This window comes from Oncorhynchus mykiss, chromosome 28, assembly GCF_057628025.1.
Source record: "Oncorhynchus mykiss isolate SJ-2025 chromosome 28, ASM5762802v1, whole genome shotgun sequence".
Classification (NCBI taxonomy): Eukaryota; Metazoa; Chordata; class Actinopteri; order Salmoniformes; family Salmonidae; genus Oncorhynchus; species Oncorhynchus mykiss.
Genome location: NC_143049.1, coordinates 5,987,501 through 6,005,485, shown reverse-complemented (window position 1 = coordinate 6,005,485; position 17,985 = coordinate 5,987,501). Strand labels below are relative to the sequence as shown.

Genomic DNA, 17,985 nt, shown 5'->3' with positions numbered 1-17,985 from the left:
AATACTCATGCCTAACATAGTTGGATTGGCGATTGGTTGTGTGTGTGTGTGTGTGCTCGTAGCGCGCCCCAGCTCTGCCTGGTCTCAGCTGTTCTAATGAGGTGTGTAGAGGCCAGCAGCTGGGGGCTGGGCTGTAACACAACAGAAGGAAATAGCCTGGCCTCCCAAAATGCATATGGTAGCCAGGAGACGAGACAGCTAATGGACAACACACATACTGATCCTGATTCAGGCCTCAACCAAACCCTCTATGCATCTCCCTGCAGCGACGTGTGAGACCAAACCAAACGACCACGAGTAAAACTGGGAAGAGACACAGGGCGTATGCTAATTTGGAATAGAGCAGACCTAACTCACTCTATTAAATGAATCAAAACAGGAACATTTTGGCGAGAAGTTCAAAAGGAAATGAGTTCAACAGAGAAAAATGTATTCCTGTGTGCTACCTATATCCCCCCACTAGAATCCCCATACTTTAATGAAGACAGCTTCTCCATCCTGGAGGGGGAAATCAATCATTTCCAGGCCCAGGGACGTGTACTAGTCTGTGGCGACCTAAATGCCAGAACTGGACAAGAACCTGATACCCTCACAGCAGGACAAACACCTACCTGGAGGTGACAGCATTCCCTCCCCCAAATACTCCCCTAGACACAACTACGACAATATAACCAACAGAAACGGGTCACAACTCTGTCGCACGCTGGGTATGTACAAAGTCAATGGTAGGCTTTGAGTGGACTCCTATAGTAGGTAGACCTATAGTTCATCTCTTGGTAGTGTTATCGTCGATGACTTTATCACCGACCTCAACCCAGAGTCTCTCAGAGCCTTCAGTCAGCCCACTGACACCTCTATCAGATCACAGCAAAACCACAGTCTACTTTAAAAGAGCAATAAGCAGCCATGAGGAGGCATCGAAGCTGAATGAACTGCATACTATTAAGACATGCTATAGATACATGGAGGACAGTGGAGAAAATGACCAAAAGTGAAGGTGTAAACTTAGGTGAAAGATATTATTCACTGCTATCAGCTAACAAATACAATTTCAATTCCAGCAGAAAACCTAAGACAACAATTTTCAATGGTTTGATGAAGAATGTAAAAACCGGAGAAAGAAATTGTTGAACCTATTGGGGTGGTTCATTTCTTTACTCTCAAATAAGGAGAGACAAACTTATCACACAAGTCAGAGTTCTACTGAAATGCGTAAGGCGTGCGTACTGGCGGTAGAGAAGTCTGGCGCAGGAGAGCAAAGACTGTTCCAACGGCGCAGTTTAATGATAAAAATCACAGTGAACAAAACACAATAATCATAATGGGACAAAACCCCAGACACAACGTGTACAAAAACACAATACCGGACAAGGACATGTGGGGAACAGAGGGTTAAATACACAACATGTAATTGATGGGATTGAAACCAGGTGTGTGGGAAGACCAGACAAAACAAATGGAAAAGGTGGATCGGCGATGGCTAGAAGACCGGTGACGTCGACCGCCAAACGTCGCCTGAACAAGGAGAGGGACCGACTTCGGCGGAAGTCGTGACAAAATTAAATCTTTATTAACTTATTAATAAGGGAGCAGGTCAATATAACACACAAATATAACGTGAATCAATTGAGTGCTCTATGATAATGATGGCTGGTCGACCAATCACCCCCAGATGATTTGTTGAGAGCCCCGATACAAAAGTTCAAAGGTATTTTATAGCCAAGATACACCACTTTCAACCTACATGACGAACAACAGATGTATGGAATGGGTAACAAGGTTAAGATTTGTATGAAAGATACATATAATTCACAGCAGAGAGTATCTGCTGTAAAAACTGTTCTCTTTGTGTAGAGACCAGGGTCTGTCCCTGAAGTCATCTCTCCCTGGTACCTTATAGAACAGAAACATTAACTCATGCTCTGGAATGTGGTATCACCCAAAGACATTGTAAATCTTCCAGAGGCCCATCCTCAGTAGAACACACACAGATGAGCGTTCTAACAACTCCTTATTCTGTTGCATAAAACAACCATTTGATGCAATAACAGCATTATTACAATATTGTAATTTCTCCACCATACTATCAACCAAAAACACAGAGAACCAGTAAAACTTAGCTTACGCCTTCACTATGGTGAAACACTAAAACAATACAGAAATACACTAAGAAATAGAAGGAACAGCATGTTAAAAAAACAGCTCATTGTGATTGAAGAATCAATAGAATCAAATCACCTCTGAGAAAATGGGAACACACGAAACAAACAACATGAGAGCTATCTACCCAAAATGGAGATGTATGGATAAACATACAACCTTTTTGGACAAATAACAAAGAGGTAAAGAGCAAAAACATATACATGGTAGTTTACTAAACTTAGAATCAGCTATTAAAGACTACCAGAACCCACTGGATTCTCAAATTACATTGAATGAGCTACAGGACAAAATGCAAACCCCCCAACCCAAAAAGCCCCGTGGTGTTGATGGTATACCTAACTAAATGATAAAATATACAGACCACAAATTCAAACTGACTCTTCAGCATTTCCCTCAGCTCTGGCATCTTCCCTAATATTTGGAGCCAAGGCCTGATGACAACAATCCCCAAATGTGGAATATGTGAGAAGTAATGTATGAACATATTAGAGACGCATATTTCCCGCAGATCACACAGACCCACAAATATTTCCACTGTTAGTCGAAATACCGCAGTGTGCAATCACAGCAGCAATATATGTGACCCGTTGCCACGAGAAAAGGGAAAACAGTGGAGCACAAACTGTAATCACAACCCATATTTATCTGTTTATTTTCTCTTTCGTACTTCAACTACTTGCACATGGTTACAACACAATAGACAATAATGTAACATTTGAAATGTCTATATTATTTGAAAACTTTTGTGAGTGTAATGTTTACTAACGGTTCCCTTGTTTATTTCCCTTTTGTTTGTCTATTTAATTTGCTTTTGCAATGTACATATATATTTCCCATTGCCTTTAAAGAGAGAGAGACTTCAAATGAACTATTCCTGAGAGCAACCCATTGTCCTGTGTTAATAAAGCATGTGTTGTTGCTGCGGGGCCGCTGTGGGGTTAGATTGCTGTATTGGGGTATTGATTGATTTCTGTGAGTGCTTCTGTATATATATATACGTTAAATATGTGTTTGTGCAGGTCCTTGTTTGTGCCTATCTATCCACAAATGTCTGTGTGTGTATGTTTCTCTGTGTGTCCTATCTTACATGTTAATATGTGTGTTTATTTGTTGTTCCAGGAAAGTGACCTGCTGACGTTTGACATCTCGGCTCACCACTCGTGGTGGAGGGAGCACGGTCCAGGGTGTGTGAGGAGAGAGATGACCCAGCCAGTGGTGGGCACCGTGGACAGCCAGTCTTACATCTCTGTCATGGGCTGTCTCATAGAGTACCAGTACATAGAGATCCTACACAGTGCAACACAGATCCTCATCGCTGTGAGTAGTGGTTTTATATCTTTATACACAGTGCAACACAGATCCTCATCGCTGTGAGTTGTGGTTTTATATCTTTATGCACAGTGCAACACAGATCCTCATCGCTGTGAGTAGTGGTTGTATATCTTTATGCACAGTGCAACACAGATCCTCATCGCTGTGAGTAGTGGTTTTATATCTTTATGCACATTGCAACACAGATCCTCATCGCTGTGAATAGTGGTTTTATATCTTTATACACAGTGCAACACAGATCCTCATCGCTCATCGCTCATCTTTATGCATACACACATCAAATCAAATGTTTAGCAGATGTTATTACGGTTGTAGCGATATGCTTGTGTAAGATCTAACAACTCACAACAATAAACACAGATCTAAAAATAAAATAATGAAATTAAGAAATATATAGATACTAGGACGAGCAATGTATGTATGTATGTATGTATGTATGTAGGTAGGTGGTAGGTAGGTATATACACACACAAGGTGCCAGTCCAGAATTTGGACACACCAACTCATTCCATGGTTTTTCTTTATTTTTACTATTTTCTACATTGTAGAATAGTAGTGAAGACATCACAACTTTTGAAATTACACATATGGAATGATGTAGTAACCAAAAAAAGTGTTCAACAAATCAAAACATATTTTATATTTGAGATTCTTCTAAGTAAGTTCCAAGATGGCGTAGCAGTAGGACGTGTTGTCGTGTTCCTTGTATATATCGTTTGTTTTCGTTTCGTTTTCTTCACATATCTTTAAAACTTTTTGCTGAACCTCAACTTCTTCTAAATACTCTCCTGCAACCCGCCTCACCCAACGTAGCTTTTTTTCCTAAAGTATTTATATTTACTTCGGATCTGGAACCCCTCAACTGAAGCTAGCCAACTAGCAAACTAACTACCAGCTTCAGCAAAACATTGCTAGCGGTCTTCAGCTAACCGGTCAGCTAACCGGTCATCAGCTAACCTTTAGCTCGGAAAGCTCTCGCCAGTTCGAACAACGCGACTCTAACCAGAGCATAACGGACCTATCTATTATTTTATTTTTATTTTTCACCCCCGGATTCCCATCGCAAACGGAACATTTTGAGCTCCTGGGCTACAATATCCAGACCCACGACCGGTCCATTGATGTCACCGCATGAAGAGGAATAAACAGACTCCCCCCATCGCGACGTCCCCAAAGGCTAACTCTCTAGCCCTTGCTATCTCCTTGCTTGCAAATTCGGCCTGCTAACTGCTAGCTTGTTTAGCCCGGTCCGCTAACTGCTACCGTGTTTAGCACCGTCTACTAACTGTTAGCTTGTTAGCACAGGCCTGCTAACCATCTGAATCGCCGCGTCCCAAACACTCACTGAACCCATATTTACTTTCTATCCCTTTTCGATTTTTTATTTGTTTATACCTTCCGGTAACCTGCCTCACCCAATGTGATACGGAACCGCTATTATCTTTACACTTTTAGAACACACTCAAGAACCTTCAGAAGCTAACCAGCTAACTGGCTACAAGCTATTTAGTCATTGTTAGTTTTCTAACCTGGATAACACTCGCCAGTCCAGCTTCCCTGCCCCATCCACCGCTGCCCCTTGGACACTGATCACTTGGCTACATAGCTGATGCATGCTGGACTGTCCATTAATTCACGGTAATCCATTCTGCTTGTTTATGTTTTATCTGTCGGCCCCAGCCGCATTTAGGCTCTGTGTGTAGTTAATCCGACCCTCTCTGCCTAATCAATCGCCATTCTACCTGCTGTTGTTGTGCTAGCTGATTAGCTGTTGTTGTCTCACCTACTGTTTTAGCTAGCTCTCCCAATTCAACACCTGTGATTACTGTATGCCTTGCTGTATGTCTCTCTCAAATGTCAATATGCCTTGTATACTGTTGTGCAGGTTAGTTATCATTGTTTTAGTTTACAATGGAGCCCCTAGTTCCACTCTTTATACCCCTGATACCTCCTTTGTCCCACCCCCCACACATGCGGTGACCTCACCCATTACAACCAGCATGTCCAGAGATACATACTCTCTCATCATCACCCAGTGCCTGGGCTTACCTCCGCTGTACCCGCACCCCACCATACCCCTGTCTGCGCATTATGCCCTGAATATATTCTACCATGCCCAGAAACCTGCTCCTCTTATTCTCTGTCCCCAACGCCCTAGGCGACCAGTTTTGATAGCCTTCAGCCGCACCCTCATACTACTCCTTCTCTGTTCCGCGGGTGATGTGGAGGTAAACCCAGGCCCTGCATGTCCCCAGGCACCCTCATTTGTTGACTTCTGTGATCGAAAAAGCCTTGGTTTCATGCATGTCAACATCAGAAGCCTCCTCCCTAAGTGTGTCTTACTCACTGCTCTAGCACACTCTGCTAACCCTGATGTCCTTGCCGTGTCTGAATCCTGGCTCAGGAAGGCCACCAAAAATTCTGAGATTTCCATACCCAACTATAACATCTTCCGTCAAGATAGAACTGCCAAAGGGGGAGGAGTTGCAGTCTACTGCAGAGATAGCCTGCAAAGTAATGTCATACTCTCCAGGTCCATACCCAAACAGTTCGAACTACTAATTTTGAAAATTACTCTCTCCAGAAATAAGTCTCTCACTGTTGCCGCCTGCTACCGACCCCCCTCAGCTCCCAGCTGTGCCCTGGACACCATTTGTGAATTGATCGCCCCCCATCTAGCTTCAGAGTTTGTTCTGTTAGGTGACCTAAACTGGGATATGCTTAACACCCCGGCAGTCCTACAATCTAAGCTAGATGCCCTCAATCTCACTCAAATCATCAAGGAACCCACCAGGTACAACCCTAACTCTGTAAACAAGGGCACCCTCATTGACGTCATCCTGACCAACTGGCCCTCCAAATACACCTCCGCTGTCTACAACCAGGATCTCAGCGATCACTGCCTCATTGCCTGTATCCGCTACGGAGCCGCAGTCAAACGACCACCCCTCATCACTGTCAAACGCTCCCTAAAACACTTCTGTGAGCAGGCCTTTCTAATCGACCTGGCCCGGGTATCCTGGAAGGACATTGACCTCATCCCGTCAGTTGAGGATGCCTGGTCTTTCTTTAAAAGTAACTTCCTCACCATTTTAGATAAGCATGCTCCGTTCAAAAAATGCAGAACTAAGAACAGATATAGCCCCTGGTTCACTCCAGACCTGACTGCCCTCGACCAGCACAAAAACATCCTGTGGCGGACTGCGCTAACATCGAATAGTCCCCGCGATATGCAACTGTTCAGGGAAGTCAGGAACCAATACACACAGTCAGTCAGGAAAGCTAAAGCCAACTTCTTCAGGCAGAAGTTTGCATCCTGTAGCTCCAACTCCAAAAAGTTCTGGGACACTGTGAAGTCCATGGAGAACAAGAGCACCTCCTCCCAGCTGCCCACTGCACTGAGACTAGGTAACATGGTCACCACCGATAAATCCATGATTATCGAAAACTTCAACAAGCATTTCTCAACGGCTGGCCATGCCTTCCGCCTGGCTACTCCAACCTCGGACAACAGCTCCCCCCCCCCCGCAGCTACTCGCCCAAGCCTCTCCAGGTTCTCCTTTACCCAAATCCAGATAGCAGATGTCCTGAAAGAGCTGCAAAACCTGGACCCGTACAAATCAGCTGGGCTGGACAATCTGGACCCTCTATTCCTGAAACTATCCGCCGCCATTGTCGCAACCCCTATTACCAGCCTGTTCAACCTCTCTTTCATATCGTCTGAGATCCCCAAGGATTGGAAAGCTGCCGCAGTCATCCCCCTCTTCAAAGGGGGCGACACCCTGGACCCAAACTGTTACAGACCTATATCCATCCTGCCCTGCCTATCTAAGGTCTTCGAAAGCCAAGTCAACAAACAGGTCACTGACCATCTTGAATCCCACCGTACCTTCTCCGCTGTGCAATCTGGTTTCCGAGCCGGTCACGGGTGTACCTCAGCCACGCTCAAGGTACTAAACGATATCATAACCGCCATCGATAAAAGACAGTACTGTGCAGCCGTCTTCATAGACCTTGCCAAGGCTTTCGACTCTGTCAATCACCGTATTCTTATCGGCAGACTCAGTAGCCTCGGTTTTTCGGATGACTGCCTTGCCTGGTTCACCAATTACTTTGCAGACAGAGTTCAGTGTGTCAAATCGGAGGGCATGCTGTCCGGTCCTCTGGCAGTCTCTATGGGGGTGCCACAGGGCTCAATTCTCGGGCCGACTCTTTTCTCTGTATATATCAATGATGTTTCTCATGCTGCGGGCGATTCCCTGATCCACCTCTACGCAGACGACACCATTCTATATACTTCCGGCCCGTCCTTGGACACTGTGCTATCTAACCTCCAAACGAGCTTCAATGCCATACAGCACTCCTTCCGTGGCCTCCAACTGCTCTTAAACGCTAGTAAAACCAAATGCATGCTTTTCAACCGTTCGCTGCCTGCACCCGCACGCCTGACCAGCATCACCACCCTGGATGGTTCCGACCTTGAATATGTGGACATCTATAAGTACCTAGGTGTCTGGCTAGACTCTAAACTCTCCTTCCAGACCCATATCAAACATCTCCAATCGAAAATCAAATCAAGAGTCGGCTTTCTATTCCGCAACAAAGCCTCCTTCACTCACGCCGCCAAACTTACCCTAGTAAAACTGACTATCCTACCGATCCTCGACTTCGGCGACGTCATCTACAAAATTGCTTCCAACACTCTACTCAGCAAACTGGATGCAGTTTATCACAGTGCCATCCGTTTTGTCACTAAAGCACCTTATACCACCCACCACTGCGACTTGTATGCTCTAGTCGGCTGGCCCTCGCTACATATTCGTCGCCAGACCCACTGGCTCCAGGTCATCTACAAGTCCATGCTAGGTAAAGCTCCGCCTTATCTCAGTTCACTGGTTACGATGGCAACACCCATCCGTAGCACGCGCTCCAGCAGGTGTATCTCACTGATCATCCCTAAAGCCAACACCTCATTTGGCCGCCTTTCGTTCCAGTTCTCTGCTGCCTGTGACTGGAACGAATTGCAAAAATCGCTGAAGTTGGAGACTTTTATCTCCCTCACCAACTTCAAACATCTGCTATCTGAGCAGCTAACCGATCGCTGCAGCTGTACATAGTCTATTGGTAAATAGCCCACCCATTTTCACCTACCTCATCCCCATACTGTTTTTATTTATTTATTTTTATTTTTCTGCTCTTTTGCACACCAATATCTCTACCTGTACATAACCATCTGATCATTTATCACTCCAGTGTTAATCTGCATAATTGTAATTATTTGCCTACCTCATGCCTTTTGCACACAATGTATATATAGACTCCCCTTTTTTTCTACTGTGTTATTGACTTGTTAATTGTTTACTCCATGTGTAACTCTGTGTTGTCTGTCCACACTGCTATGCCTTATCTTGGCCAGGTCGCAGTTGCAAATGAGAACTTGTTCTCAACTAGCCTACCTGGTTAAATAAAGGTGAAATAAATAAAAATAAAAAAAAATAATAATAAAAGTAGCCACCCTTTACCTTGATGACAGCTTTGCACACTCTTTTGGCATTCTCTCAACCAGCTTCATGAGGTAGTCACCTGAAATGCATTTGAATTAATGGGTGTGCCTTGTTAAAAGTGAATTTGTGGAATTTATTTCCTTCTTAATGTGTTGGAGCCAATCAGTTGTGTTGTGACAAGGTAGGGGTGGTTTACAGAAGATAGCCCTATTTGGTAAAATACCAAGTCCATATTATGGCAAGAACAGCTCAAATAAGCAAAAAGAAACGACAGTCCATCATTACTTTAAGACATGAAGATTAGTCAATCTGGAAAATTTCAAGAACTTTCAACGTTTCTTCAAGTGCTGTTGCAAAAACCATCAATCGCTATGATGAAACTGGCTCTCCTGAGGACCGTCACAGCAAGGATGACCCAAAGTTACCTCTGCTGCAGAGGATAGGTTCATTAGTGTTAACTGCACCTCAGATTTCAGCCCAAATAAATGCTTCACTGAGTTCAACTGACAGACACATCTCAACATCAACTGTTCAGAGGAGACTATATGAATCAGGCCATCTTGGATGAATTGCTGTAAAGAAACCACTACTAAAGGACACCAGTAAGAAGAAGAGACTTACTTGGGCCAAGAAACGCGAGCAATGGACATTAGACCGGTGGAAATGTGTCCTTAGGTCAGATTAGTCTAAATTTGAGATATTTGAATTTATGATCTCCGCATCTGTGGTTCCTAACGTGAAGCATGGAGGAGGAGGAGTGATGGTGTGGGGGTGCTTTGCTGGTGACTGTGTTGGTGATTTATTTAGAATTCAAGGCACTCTTAACCAGCATGACATCATTCTGCAGCTATACACCATCTCATCTGGTTTGTGCTTAGTGGGACAATCATTTGGTTTTCAACAGGACAATGGCCCAACACATCGTCAGGCTGTGTAAGGGCAATTTGACCAAGATGGAGAGTGACGGAGTGCTGCATCAGATGACCTGGTCTCCACAATCACCCGACCTCAACCCAATTGAGATGAGTTGGACTACAGAGTGAAGTAAAAGCAGCCAACAAGTGCTCAGCATATGTGGGAACTCCTTCAAGACTGTTGGAAAAGCATTCCAGGTGAAGCTAGTTGAGAGAATGCCAAGAGTGTGCAAAGCTGTCATCAAGGCAAAGGGTGGCTACTTTGAAGAATCTCAAATATAAATTCTACTTTTTCGGTTTCTGTATGATTGATTCCATATGTGTTATTTCATAGTGTTGATGTCTTCACTATTATTCTACAATGTAGAAAATAGTAAAACTCTTGAATGAGTTTGTGTGTCCAAATATTTGACTGGTCCTGTACATGTGATGGGATGTATAGACATTATAGACAGTATGTGGATAGAATATTTAGTATATCTGTAGAATACCTATGATAGTATATATTCATCAATAGTTGAATAGGATGGCATTGACTGGAATACAGTATATTTTTTATATACTGGGTTCTATTTATACTGTTCATACCTTGTGTCAATTGAAGATTATCCTCAATGCTGACTAAACTAATGGTGTTTTCTAAAGCAAGAAATAGACATCTGACCCTTTCACCTATTACTACCTGTCACGACAATGAGATTGAGGTTGTAACACATAAATATCTTGGAATTTACAATTACAATTGAGCTGAAGTTGGGGTTTTATTTTTTATTTTGAAGCCAGGAGTCTAGCATCAGTTTCATTTATCCCTATACTAGACTATGGTGATATTTTATATATTAATGCTTCCGCTCAGTGTTTGAGATCAATTGACACCCTTTACCATGGAGCGTTGAGATGTATTTTAAACTGCAAAACCCTTTAAGCACCGCTGCACTTTATATACCATGGTGTTAAGGGATTTTTTTTTTAATCAATAATGACTAATTATGTATACATTTCAATCAGGACTGACTAATCAGAATACTATTATGTTACTGTATAGATGTATGAATTTTATTTTAATCCTAGTACTGAATATAATGTGTGTAAATATAATCAAGAAGTAGAACAATGACTGTCTGTTCCTTGGTAGAAATGAATGAATTTATCGTCAGACTGGCTAGAATGCTTATCTACACAGGCAGACCTTGGCTCGGGTCATCAATTATCTAAGTTTGGGAGAGACGATGTGGGAAGTCTTGAGAACTATACAGCCATTGTACTGGAGTGGAGATGAGACGGGGTAGTACGAAAACTAATGACGTCATGTTCAGTACTCTCGAGATAAACGCTACTGATTGATTTTGAGACTGGTCTCTGTCCATTTTATGCAAATAAGACTCTTACAAATTCTTAGGAATTGAATTTTAGGAATTTTAATTGGGTATTCTTCTCTAGTCACTCGTAGGCTCAGTCACTGGTAAAATTTTATTTCCAAAGCCATTTTTTTACCATTTTATTTGGCCATTTTTATTATTCAGAAATGTGGTGGGTACTCTCTTTGTTCGCAGGACTTTATCCAAATACCCAAACTGAATTTGGTAAAGGGATTTTATGTCTTCTGCGCCATCGGCTTGGAATGCCTTACCAAATTGTTTTAAATTGGATGAACTTGTGCCGATTGGTGTTTTTAAATCATTGATGAAGGATTTTGAGGATTCCTTGCCTTAAAAATATTTATAATTTGCTGTTTTATGATTTCGTTATACTCCTGTGATTTGTATGGTTTTTACTAGATTACTTGAAAAATAGATTTAAAATCTCTGAGTTCTTCTTGGTTAAATGAGGTCTTAAATAAAATTAAAATAAATATACAAATGAGTTGAGTAAAACAGTATGAAAAACATTATTAAAGTGACCAGTGTTGCATTATTAATGTGACCAGTGATTCCATGTCCATGTACATTAGGGCAGCAGCTTCTAAGCTGCAGGGTTGAATACCAGGTGATAGGCGGCTAGTGACAGTGACTAAGTTCAGGGCAGGGTACTGGGAGGCCAGCTATTGAACAGTCTGATGGCCTTGAGATAGAAGCTGTTTTTCAGTCTCCCGGTCCCAGCTTTGATGTACCTGTACTGACCTCGCCTTCTAGATGATAGCGGGAGATTATCTTTTTGTCCTTCCTGTGACGTTGGGTGATGTACAGTAGGTGTCCTGGAGGGCAGGCAGTGTGCCCCTGGTGATGCATTGGGCAGACCACACTACCCTCTGGAGAGCCCTGCAGTTTCAGGCAGTGCAGTTGCCATACCAGCCCAAAAGGATGCTCTCAATGGTGCATCTGTAAAAATTTGTGAGGGTCTTAGAGGCCAAGCCACATTTCCTCAGCCTCCTGAGGTTGAAGAGGCACTGTTGCACCTGATCAGCTCCTTCGTTTTGTTGAGGGAGAGGTTATTTTCCTGGCACCAATCCGCCCGGGCCCTCACCTCCTCCTGTAGGCTGTCTCGTCATTGTTGGTAATCCGGCCTACTACTGTTGTGTTGTCTGGAAACTTCATGATTAAGTTGGAGGCATGTATGGCCACGCAGTCATGGGTGAACATGGAGTAAATGAGTAGGCTGAGCACGCGCTCTTGTGGGGCCCCTGTGTTGAGGATCAGCGTAGTGGAGGTGTTGCTTCCTACCTTCACCACCTGGGGGTGGCCGGTCAGGAAGTCCAGGACCCAGTTGCACAGGGCGGCCTTCAGACCCAGGACCCCAAGGTCAATGATGAGCTTGGAGGGTGTTGAAGACTGAGCTGTAGTCAATGAACATAATTCTTACATAGGTATTCCTCTTGTCCAGATGGGATAGGGCAGTGTGCAGTGTGATGGAAATTGCATAATCTGTAGATCTATTGTACCTTTATGCCAATTTAAGTGGGTCTAGCGTGGCAGGTAATTGGAGGTGATATGATCCTTAACTAGCCTCACAAAGCACTTTATTATGACAGAAGTGAGTGCTACGGGTCGAGGCGATAGTCATTTAGTTCGGTTACCTTTGTTTTCTTGGGTACAGGAACAATTTTGGTCATATTGAAGCAAGTGGGGACAGCAGATAGGAATATATTGAATGTCTGTAAAAACTCCAGCAAGCTGGTCTTCGCAAGCTTTGAGGACGCGGCTTGGGATGCCGTCTGGGCAGCCTTGCGAGAGTTAACCCGCTTAAATGTCTTACTCACGTCATCCACAGAGAATGAGAGCCCACAGTCCTTGGGAGCGGACTGTGATGTGAGAGCAGACTGTGGTGTTGTGTAGGGCAGAACTATGTGATCCTATGTGTGCTCAGATTTTGTTTGCAGAACTCCCTAAGCTCTCTCTGGCACAGAGGCATGAAATGGACATTCCCCTATTGTCCCATGAACTGGCAGAGGCCGTAACCCAGATGTCCCCTGGCCGTGCACCTGGGGTCGATGGACTCCCAGTGGAGTTTTATAAAAAATTATAGGGAATAATTTGACTGTTGCGTGAGTGTGTCGGGGTAGGAAAGTTGACGATAAGCTGCCGTCGGATGGCTCTGACTCTCCTGCCCAAAAAGGGGACGTTTTAGGGTAGGGGGCAGGGTAGGGGGCAGCATTTGGAATTTTGGATGAAAAACGTGCCCAAATTAACCTTTCTGATCTCCCCATCCCGGATCCGGGTTCGTGAATACAGACTCAAGCTCATTACCATAACGCAACGTTAACTATTCATGAAAATCGCAAATGAAATGAAATAAATATGCCATCTCTCAAGCTTAGCCTTTTGTTAACAACACTGTCATCTCAGATTTTCAAAATATGCTTCTCAACCATTGCAAAACAAGCATTTGTGTAACAGTATTGATGGCTAACGTAGCATTTAGCATTAGCATTCAGCTGGCAACATTTACACAAAAAAACAGAAAAGCATTCAAAAAAATCATTTACCTTTGAAGAACTTCAGATGTTTTCAATGAGGAGACTCTCAGATAGCAAATGTTCAGTTTTTCCTGAAAGATTATTTGTTTAGGACAAATCGCTCCGTTTTCTGCGTCACGTTTAGCTATGAAAAAACCCCTGTATCCAGGATTGTGTAAATCTATCAGCAAGCTCATTAGCATAACACAACGTTAACTATTTATGAAAATCGCAAATGAAATGAAATAAATATGCCATCTCTCAAGCTTAGCCTTTTGTAAACAACACTGTCATCTCAGATTTTCAAAATATGCTTCTCAACCATAGGAAAACAATCATTTGTGTAAAAGTAGCTAGCTAGAGTTAGCATTTCGCGTTAGCATTTAGCGTTAGCATTAGCGTTAGCATCCAGCACGCAACATTAACAAAAACATAAAAGCCTTCAAATAAAATCATTTACCTTTGAAGAACTTCTGATGTTTTCAATGAGGATACTCTCAGTTAGATAGCAGATGCTCAGTTTTTCCAAAAAGATTCCTTGTGTATTAGAAATAGCTCCGTTTTATACATCACATTTGGCTACCAAAAAAAATCCATAAATTCAGTCCTCAAAACGCAAACTTTTTTCCAAATTAACTCCATAATATCGACTGAAAACATGGCAAACGTTTTTTAGAATCAAGCCTCAAGGTGTTTTTCACATATCTCTTCATTGATACATCGTTCTTGGATACATGCTTTCTCTCCTGAATCCCAGGAGAAAATGACCGCACCTGAAGATTACGCACAAATTTAGACAAAGGACACCGGGCGGACCTCTGGAAAATGTAGTCTCTTATGGCCAATCTTCCAATGATATGCCTACAAATACGTCACAATGCTGCTAAGACCTTGGGCGAACGACAGAAAGTGTAGGCTCATTCCTTGCGCAATCACAGCCATATAAGGAGAGAATGGAAAACAGAGCTTCAGAAATTCTGCTAATTCCTGGGTGATGCATCATCTTGGTTTCGCCTGTAGAATGAGTTCTGGGGCACTTACAGACAAAATCTTTGCAGATTCTGAAACTTCAGAGTGTTTTCTTTCCAAAACTGTCAAGAATATGCATAGTCGAGCATCTTTTCGTGACAAAATATCGCGCTTAAAACGGGAACGTTTTTTATCCAAAAATGAAATAGCGCCCCTAGAGCTCTAAGAGGTTAAACTTCCTTCTACTCAGGCCCAGAAGATAGGATATGCATATACTTGGTAGATTTGGATAGAAAACACTCTAAAGTTTCCAGAACTGTTAACGTAGTGTCTGTGAGTATAACAGAACTGATTTGGCAGGCGAAAACCTGAGAAAAATCCATTCAGGAAGTAGGATTTGTTTTTGTTGTTGTACTTTTCTATGCAATGCCATTACAGTATCCATTGACTTAGGACTCAAATTGCAGTTCCTATGCCTTCCACAAGATGTCAACAGCCTTTAGAAATGGTTTCAGGCTTGTATTCTGAAAAATGAGGGAGTAAGAGCAGTCGGAATGAGTTGACACTACAGTGGCCTAGAGATTTTTCACGGACCCAAACGTGACGCAGAGCTTTTTCATGCGCGCGACCGAGAGAGTGCCTTGCTTGTTTACCTTTTATATTGACTACGTTATTGTCCGGTTGAAATATAATAGATTATTTAGGCTAAAAACAACCTGAGGATGGAATATAAACGTCGTTTGACATGTATCTTTGAACTTTACGGATACAATTTTGAATTTTTGTCTGCCTGTTGTGACTGCGTTTGAGCCTGGGGATTACTGAAGAAAACGTTTTTTGGGATATAAAGAGAGACTTTATCGAACAAAAGGAACATTTACTGAATAAATTAATGTCTTCTAAGTGCAACCATATGAAGATCATCAAAGGTAAGTGATAAATTGTATCTCTATTTCTGACTTGTGTAACTCTTCTACTTGGCTGGTTACTGTTTGTAATGATTTGTCTGCTGGGCGCTGTTCTCAAATAATCGTAAGGTATGCTTTTGCCGTAAGCATTTTTTTAAAATCTGACACCGTGGTTGGATTCACAAGAAGTTAATCTTTAAACCAATGTAAAATAGTTGTATATTTTCTGAAATTTTATAATGAGTATTTCTGTATTTGAGTTAACTCTGTATTGAGCACTCTGCAATCTCACTGGATGTTGGCCAGGTGGGACACTAGCATCCCACATACCCTAGAGAGGTTAAGAACTAGAAGCCTGTGCCATTGCACTGTGCGTACTACAAGATATTTGCCAAGGTCCTTGCTAACAGACTGAAGTCCGATATTGACTCTATTGTACACAAGGACCAGACATATTGTGTACCGGGACGCTCAATCACGGACAATTTGTTCTTAATCAGGGACATGTTGGACTTGTCGAGAGGTTCTAATATGAATTTTGGACTGGTCTCTTTAGATCAAGAGAAGGCTTGAAAGAGTGGACCATGAGGATCTATATAATGTGATGTCTGTGTTTGGGTATGCTGATGCGTCATGTATGGTCAAGGTGAGAGGGGGACTCAGTAGGCCAGTCTGGGTGAGGCGGGGCATTAGACAAGGATGCCCTCTATTGGGGTAGCTATATACACTTGCCATTGGGCCTCCTACGCAGGAGACTGCAGTGAGTGTGCTGGACAGGCATTGGTGTGTTGACAGGCATAGCAGTGTCGGCATATGCAGATGATGTGTCTTTGATGGTCAGGGATGGGCAGGATATGGAGGCACTAGAGACTAGTCTGAAGGTGTACGAGGGAGCTTCATCAGCTAAGGTGAACTGGGGCTAGAGCAAAGTTCTGTTATGTGGAGCATGGAGGTATAGGCCACTCCCTCTGCTTCCAGGAGTTTTTCAGTGGGGTTGTGAAGGGCTTAACATTTTGGGTGTGTACCTGGGCTCGGAGAGGTGAGTCAGGAAGAACTGGGAGGGGCCGACCTGCAACACAAGCTGGTAGATTTTTTTCTGTTCAGGCCATCACTGGCTGAAAGCGGCAGTATTGTATATATCTGTAAACGAAGGAGGACAGGGCGTGGTGGAACTGGAGAGCAGGGTGGCTGCATTCCGATTTAAGGCGGTGTAGAGACTGCTTGACCATACTGATGTCGGCTGGAAGGAACCAGCATGCGCACTGCTGAGGAAAGCTGACGAATAAGGGTTGACCGGCAGCTGTTCCTCATGAGGCTGGAGAGGCTGAGTACAGCAGGTCTCTCAGACTTTTACTCTGCGGTGCTGAGGGCCTGGCAGCTAATAAGGCACACGCTATGGGTGTGGGAGGAGCCTATCCTCCACAACCCAGCCATCCCTTTGAGATCGGTTCAGTCAGCCACCCTGCAGAGGCGATTGATGGCAGTGGGCTTACTACGACTGAGTGACCTGTGACTGTTGGGAGAGGAGGGGTGGAAAACCCTGGAAGTCCTGGCACAACATACATAAATACCATATCTAAAGGCTGCTGGAGAGATTCCTGGAGGAGGTCCAAGAGGCACTGTCTCTTGGACCTCCAAGAGGCACTGTCTCACTGCCGGTAAGGTAGATGGTCTAGAGTAACAGTGCTGCAAAACATTTGGTCAAACGGATTTAAGTTTGCCTCCATTAAAGTCCCCGGCCACTAGGAGTGCCGCTTCTGGATGAGCATTTTCTTGTTTGTTTATGGCCTTATAGAGTTGGTTGAGTGCGGTCTTAATGTCAGCATCGGTCTGTGGTGGTAAATAGACGGCTATGAATAATATAGATGAGAACTCTCTTGGTAGATAGTGTGGTCTACAGTTTATCATTAAGTATTCTACCTCAGGTGAGCAATACCTCAAGACTTCTTTAACATTAGACATTGGGCACCAGCTGTTATTGACAAATGGACACACACCCCCACCCCTCGTCTTACCAGACGTAGCTTATGTGTTCTGCCGGTGCATGGAAAATCCCGCCAGCTCTATATTATTCGTGTCGTCGTTCAGCCATCCATTAAAATGGATAAAAACATATTGAGACAATATGTGTGGGCATAGGCATAGGAAAAAGCTTCTTCCAGTTTGAGGTGAGTAATCGCTGTTCTGATGCCCAGAAGCTCTTTTCGGTCATAAGAGACAGTAGCAGCAATATTATGTACAAAATGAGTTACAAACAAAAACAAACAATACAGCACAGTTGGTTAGGAGCCCGTAAAACATCA

At 43.3% G+C, this 17,985-nt stretch overlaps 1 protein-coding gene and 1 long non-coding RNA gene across 3 annotated transcripts in view; one reads left to right on the top strand and one right to left on the bottom strand.

Moving 5' to 3' along the window:
* The window catches only part of LOC149970688 (uncharacterized), a 55,421-nt gene extending 40,818 nt beyond the window's left edge, over positions 1-14,603 (bottom strand). Inside the window, exons 1-2 of the long non-coding RNA XR_016492909.1 lie at positions 14,266-14,603; positions 13,836-13,897 (exon numbers count right to left, since the gene is read on the bottom strand). This is a non-coding gene — a long non-coding RNA (uncharacterized LOC149970688). The remainder of the gene's footprint in view (positions 1-13,835; positions 13,898-14,265) is intronic.
* The window catches only part of LOC110508383 (sodium/potassium-transporting ATPase subunit beta-1-interacting protein 3), a 131,004-nt gene that overhangs the window by 59,612 nt on the left and 53,407 nt on the right, over positions 1-17,985 (top strand). For both annotated transcript variants that reach the window (XM_036966657.2, XM_036966655.2), the window contains exon 4: positions 3,283-3,480. In XM_036966657.2, the coding sequence (XP_036822552.1) occupies positions 3,283-3,480 (198 nt within the window). The remainder of the gene's footprint in view (positions 1-3,282; positions 3,481-17,985) is intronic.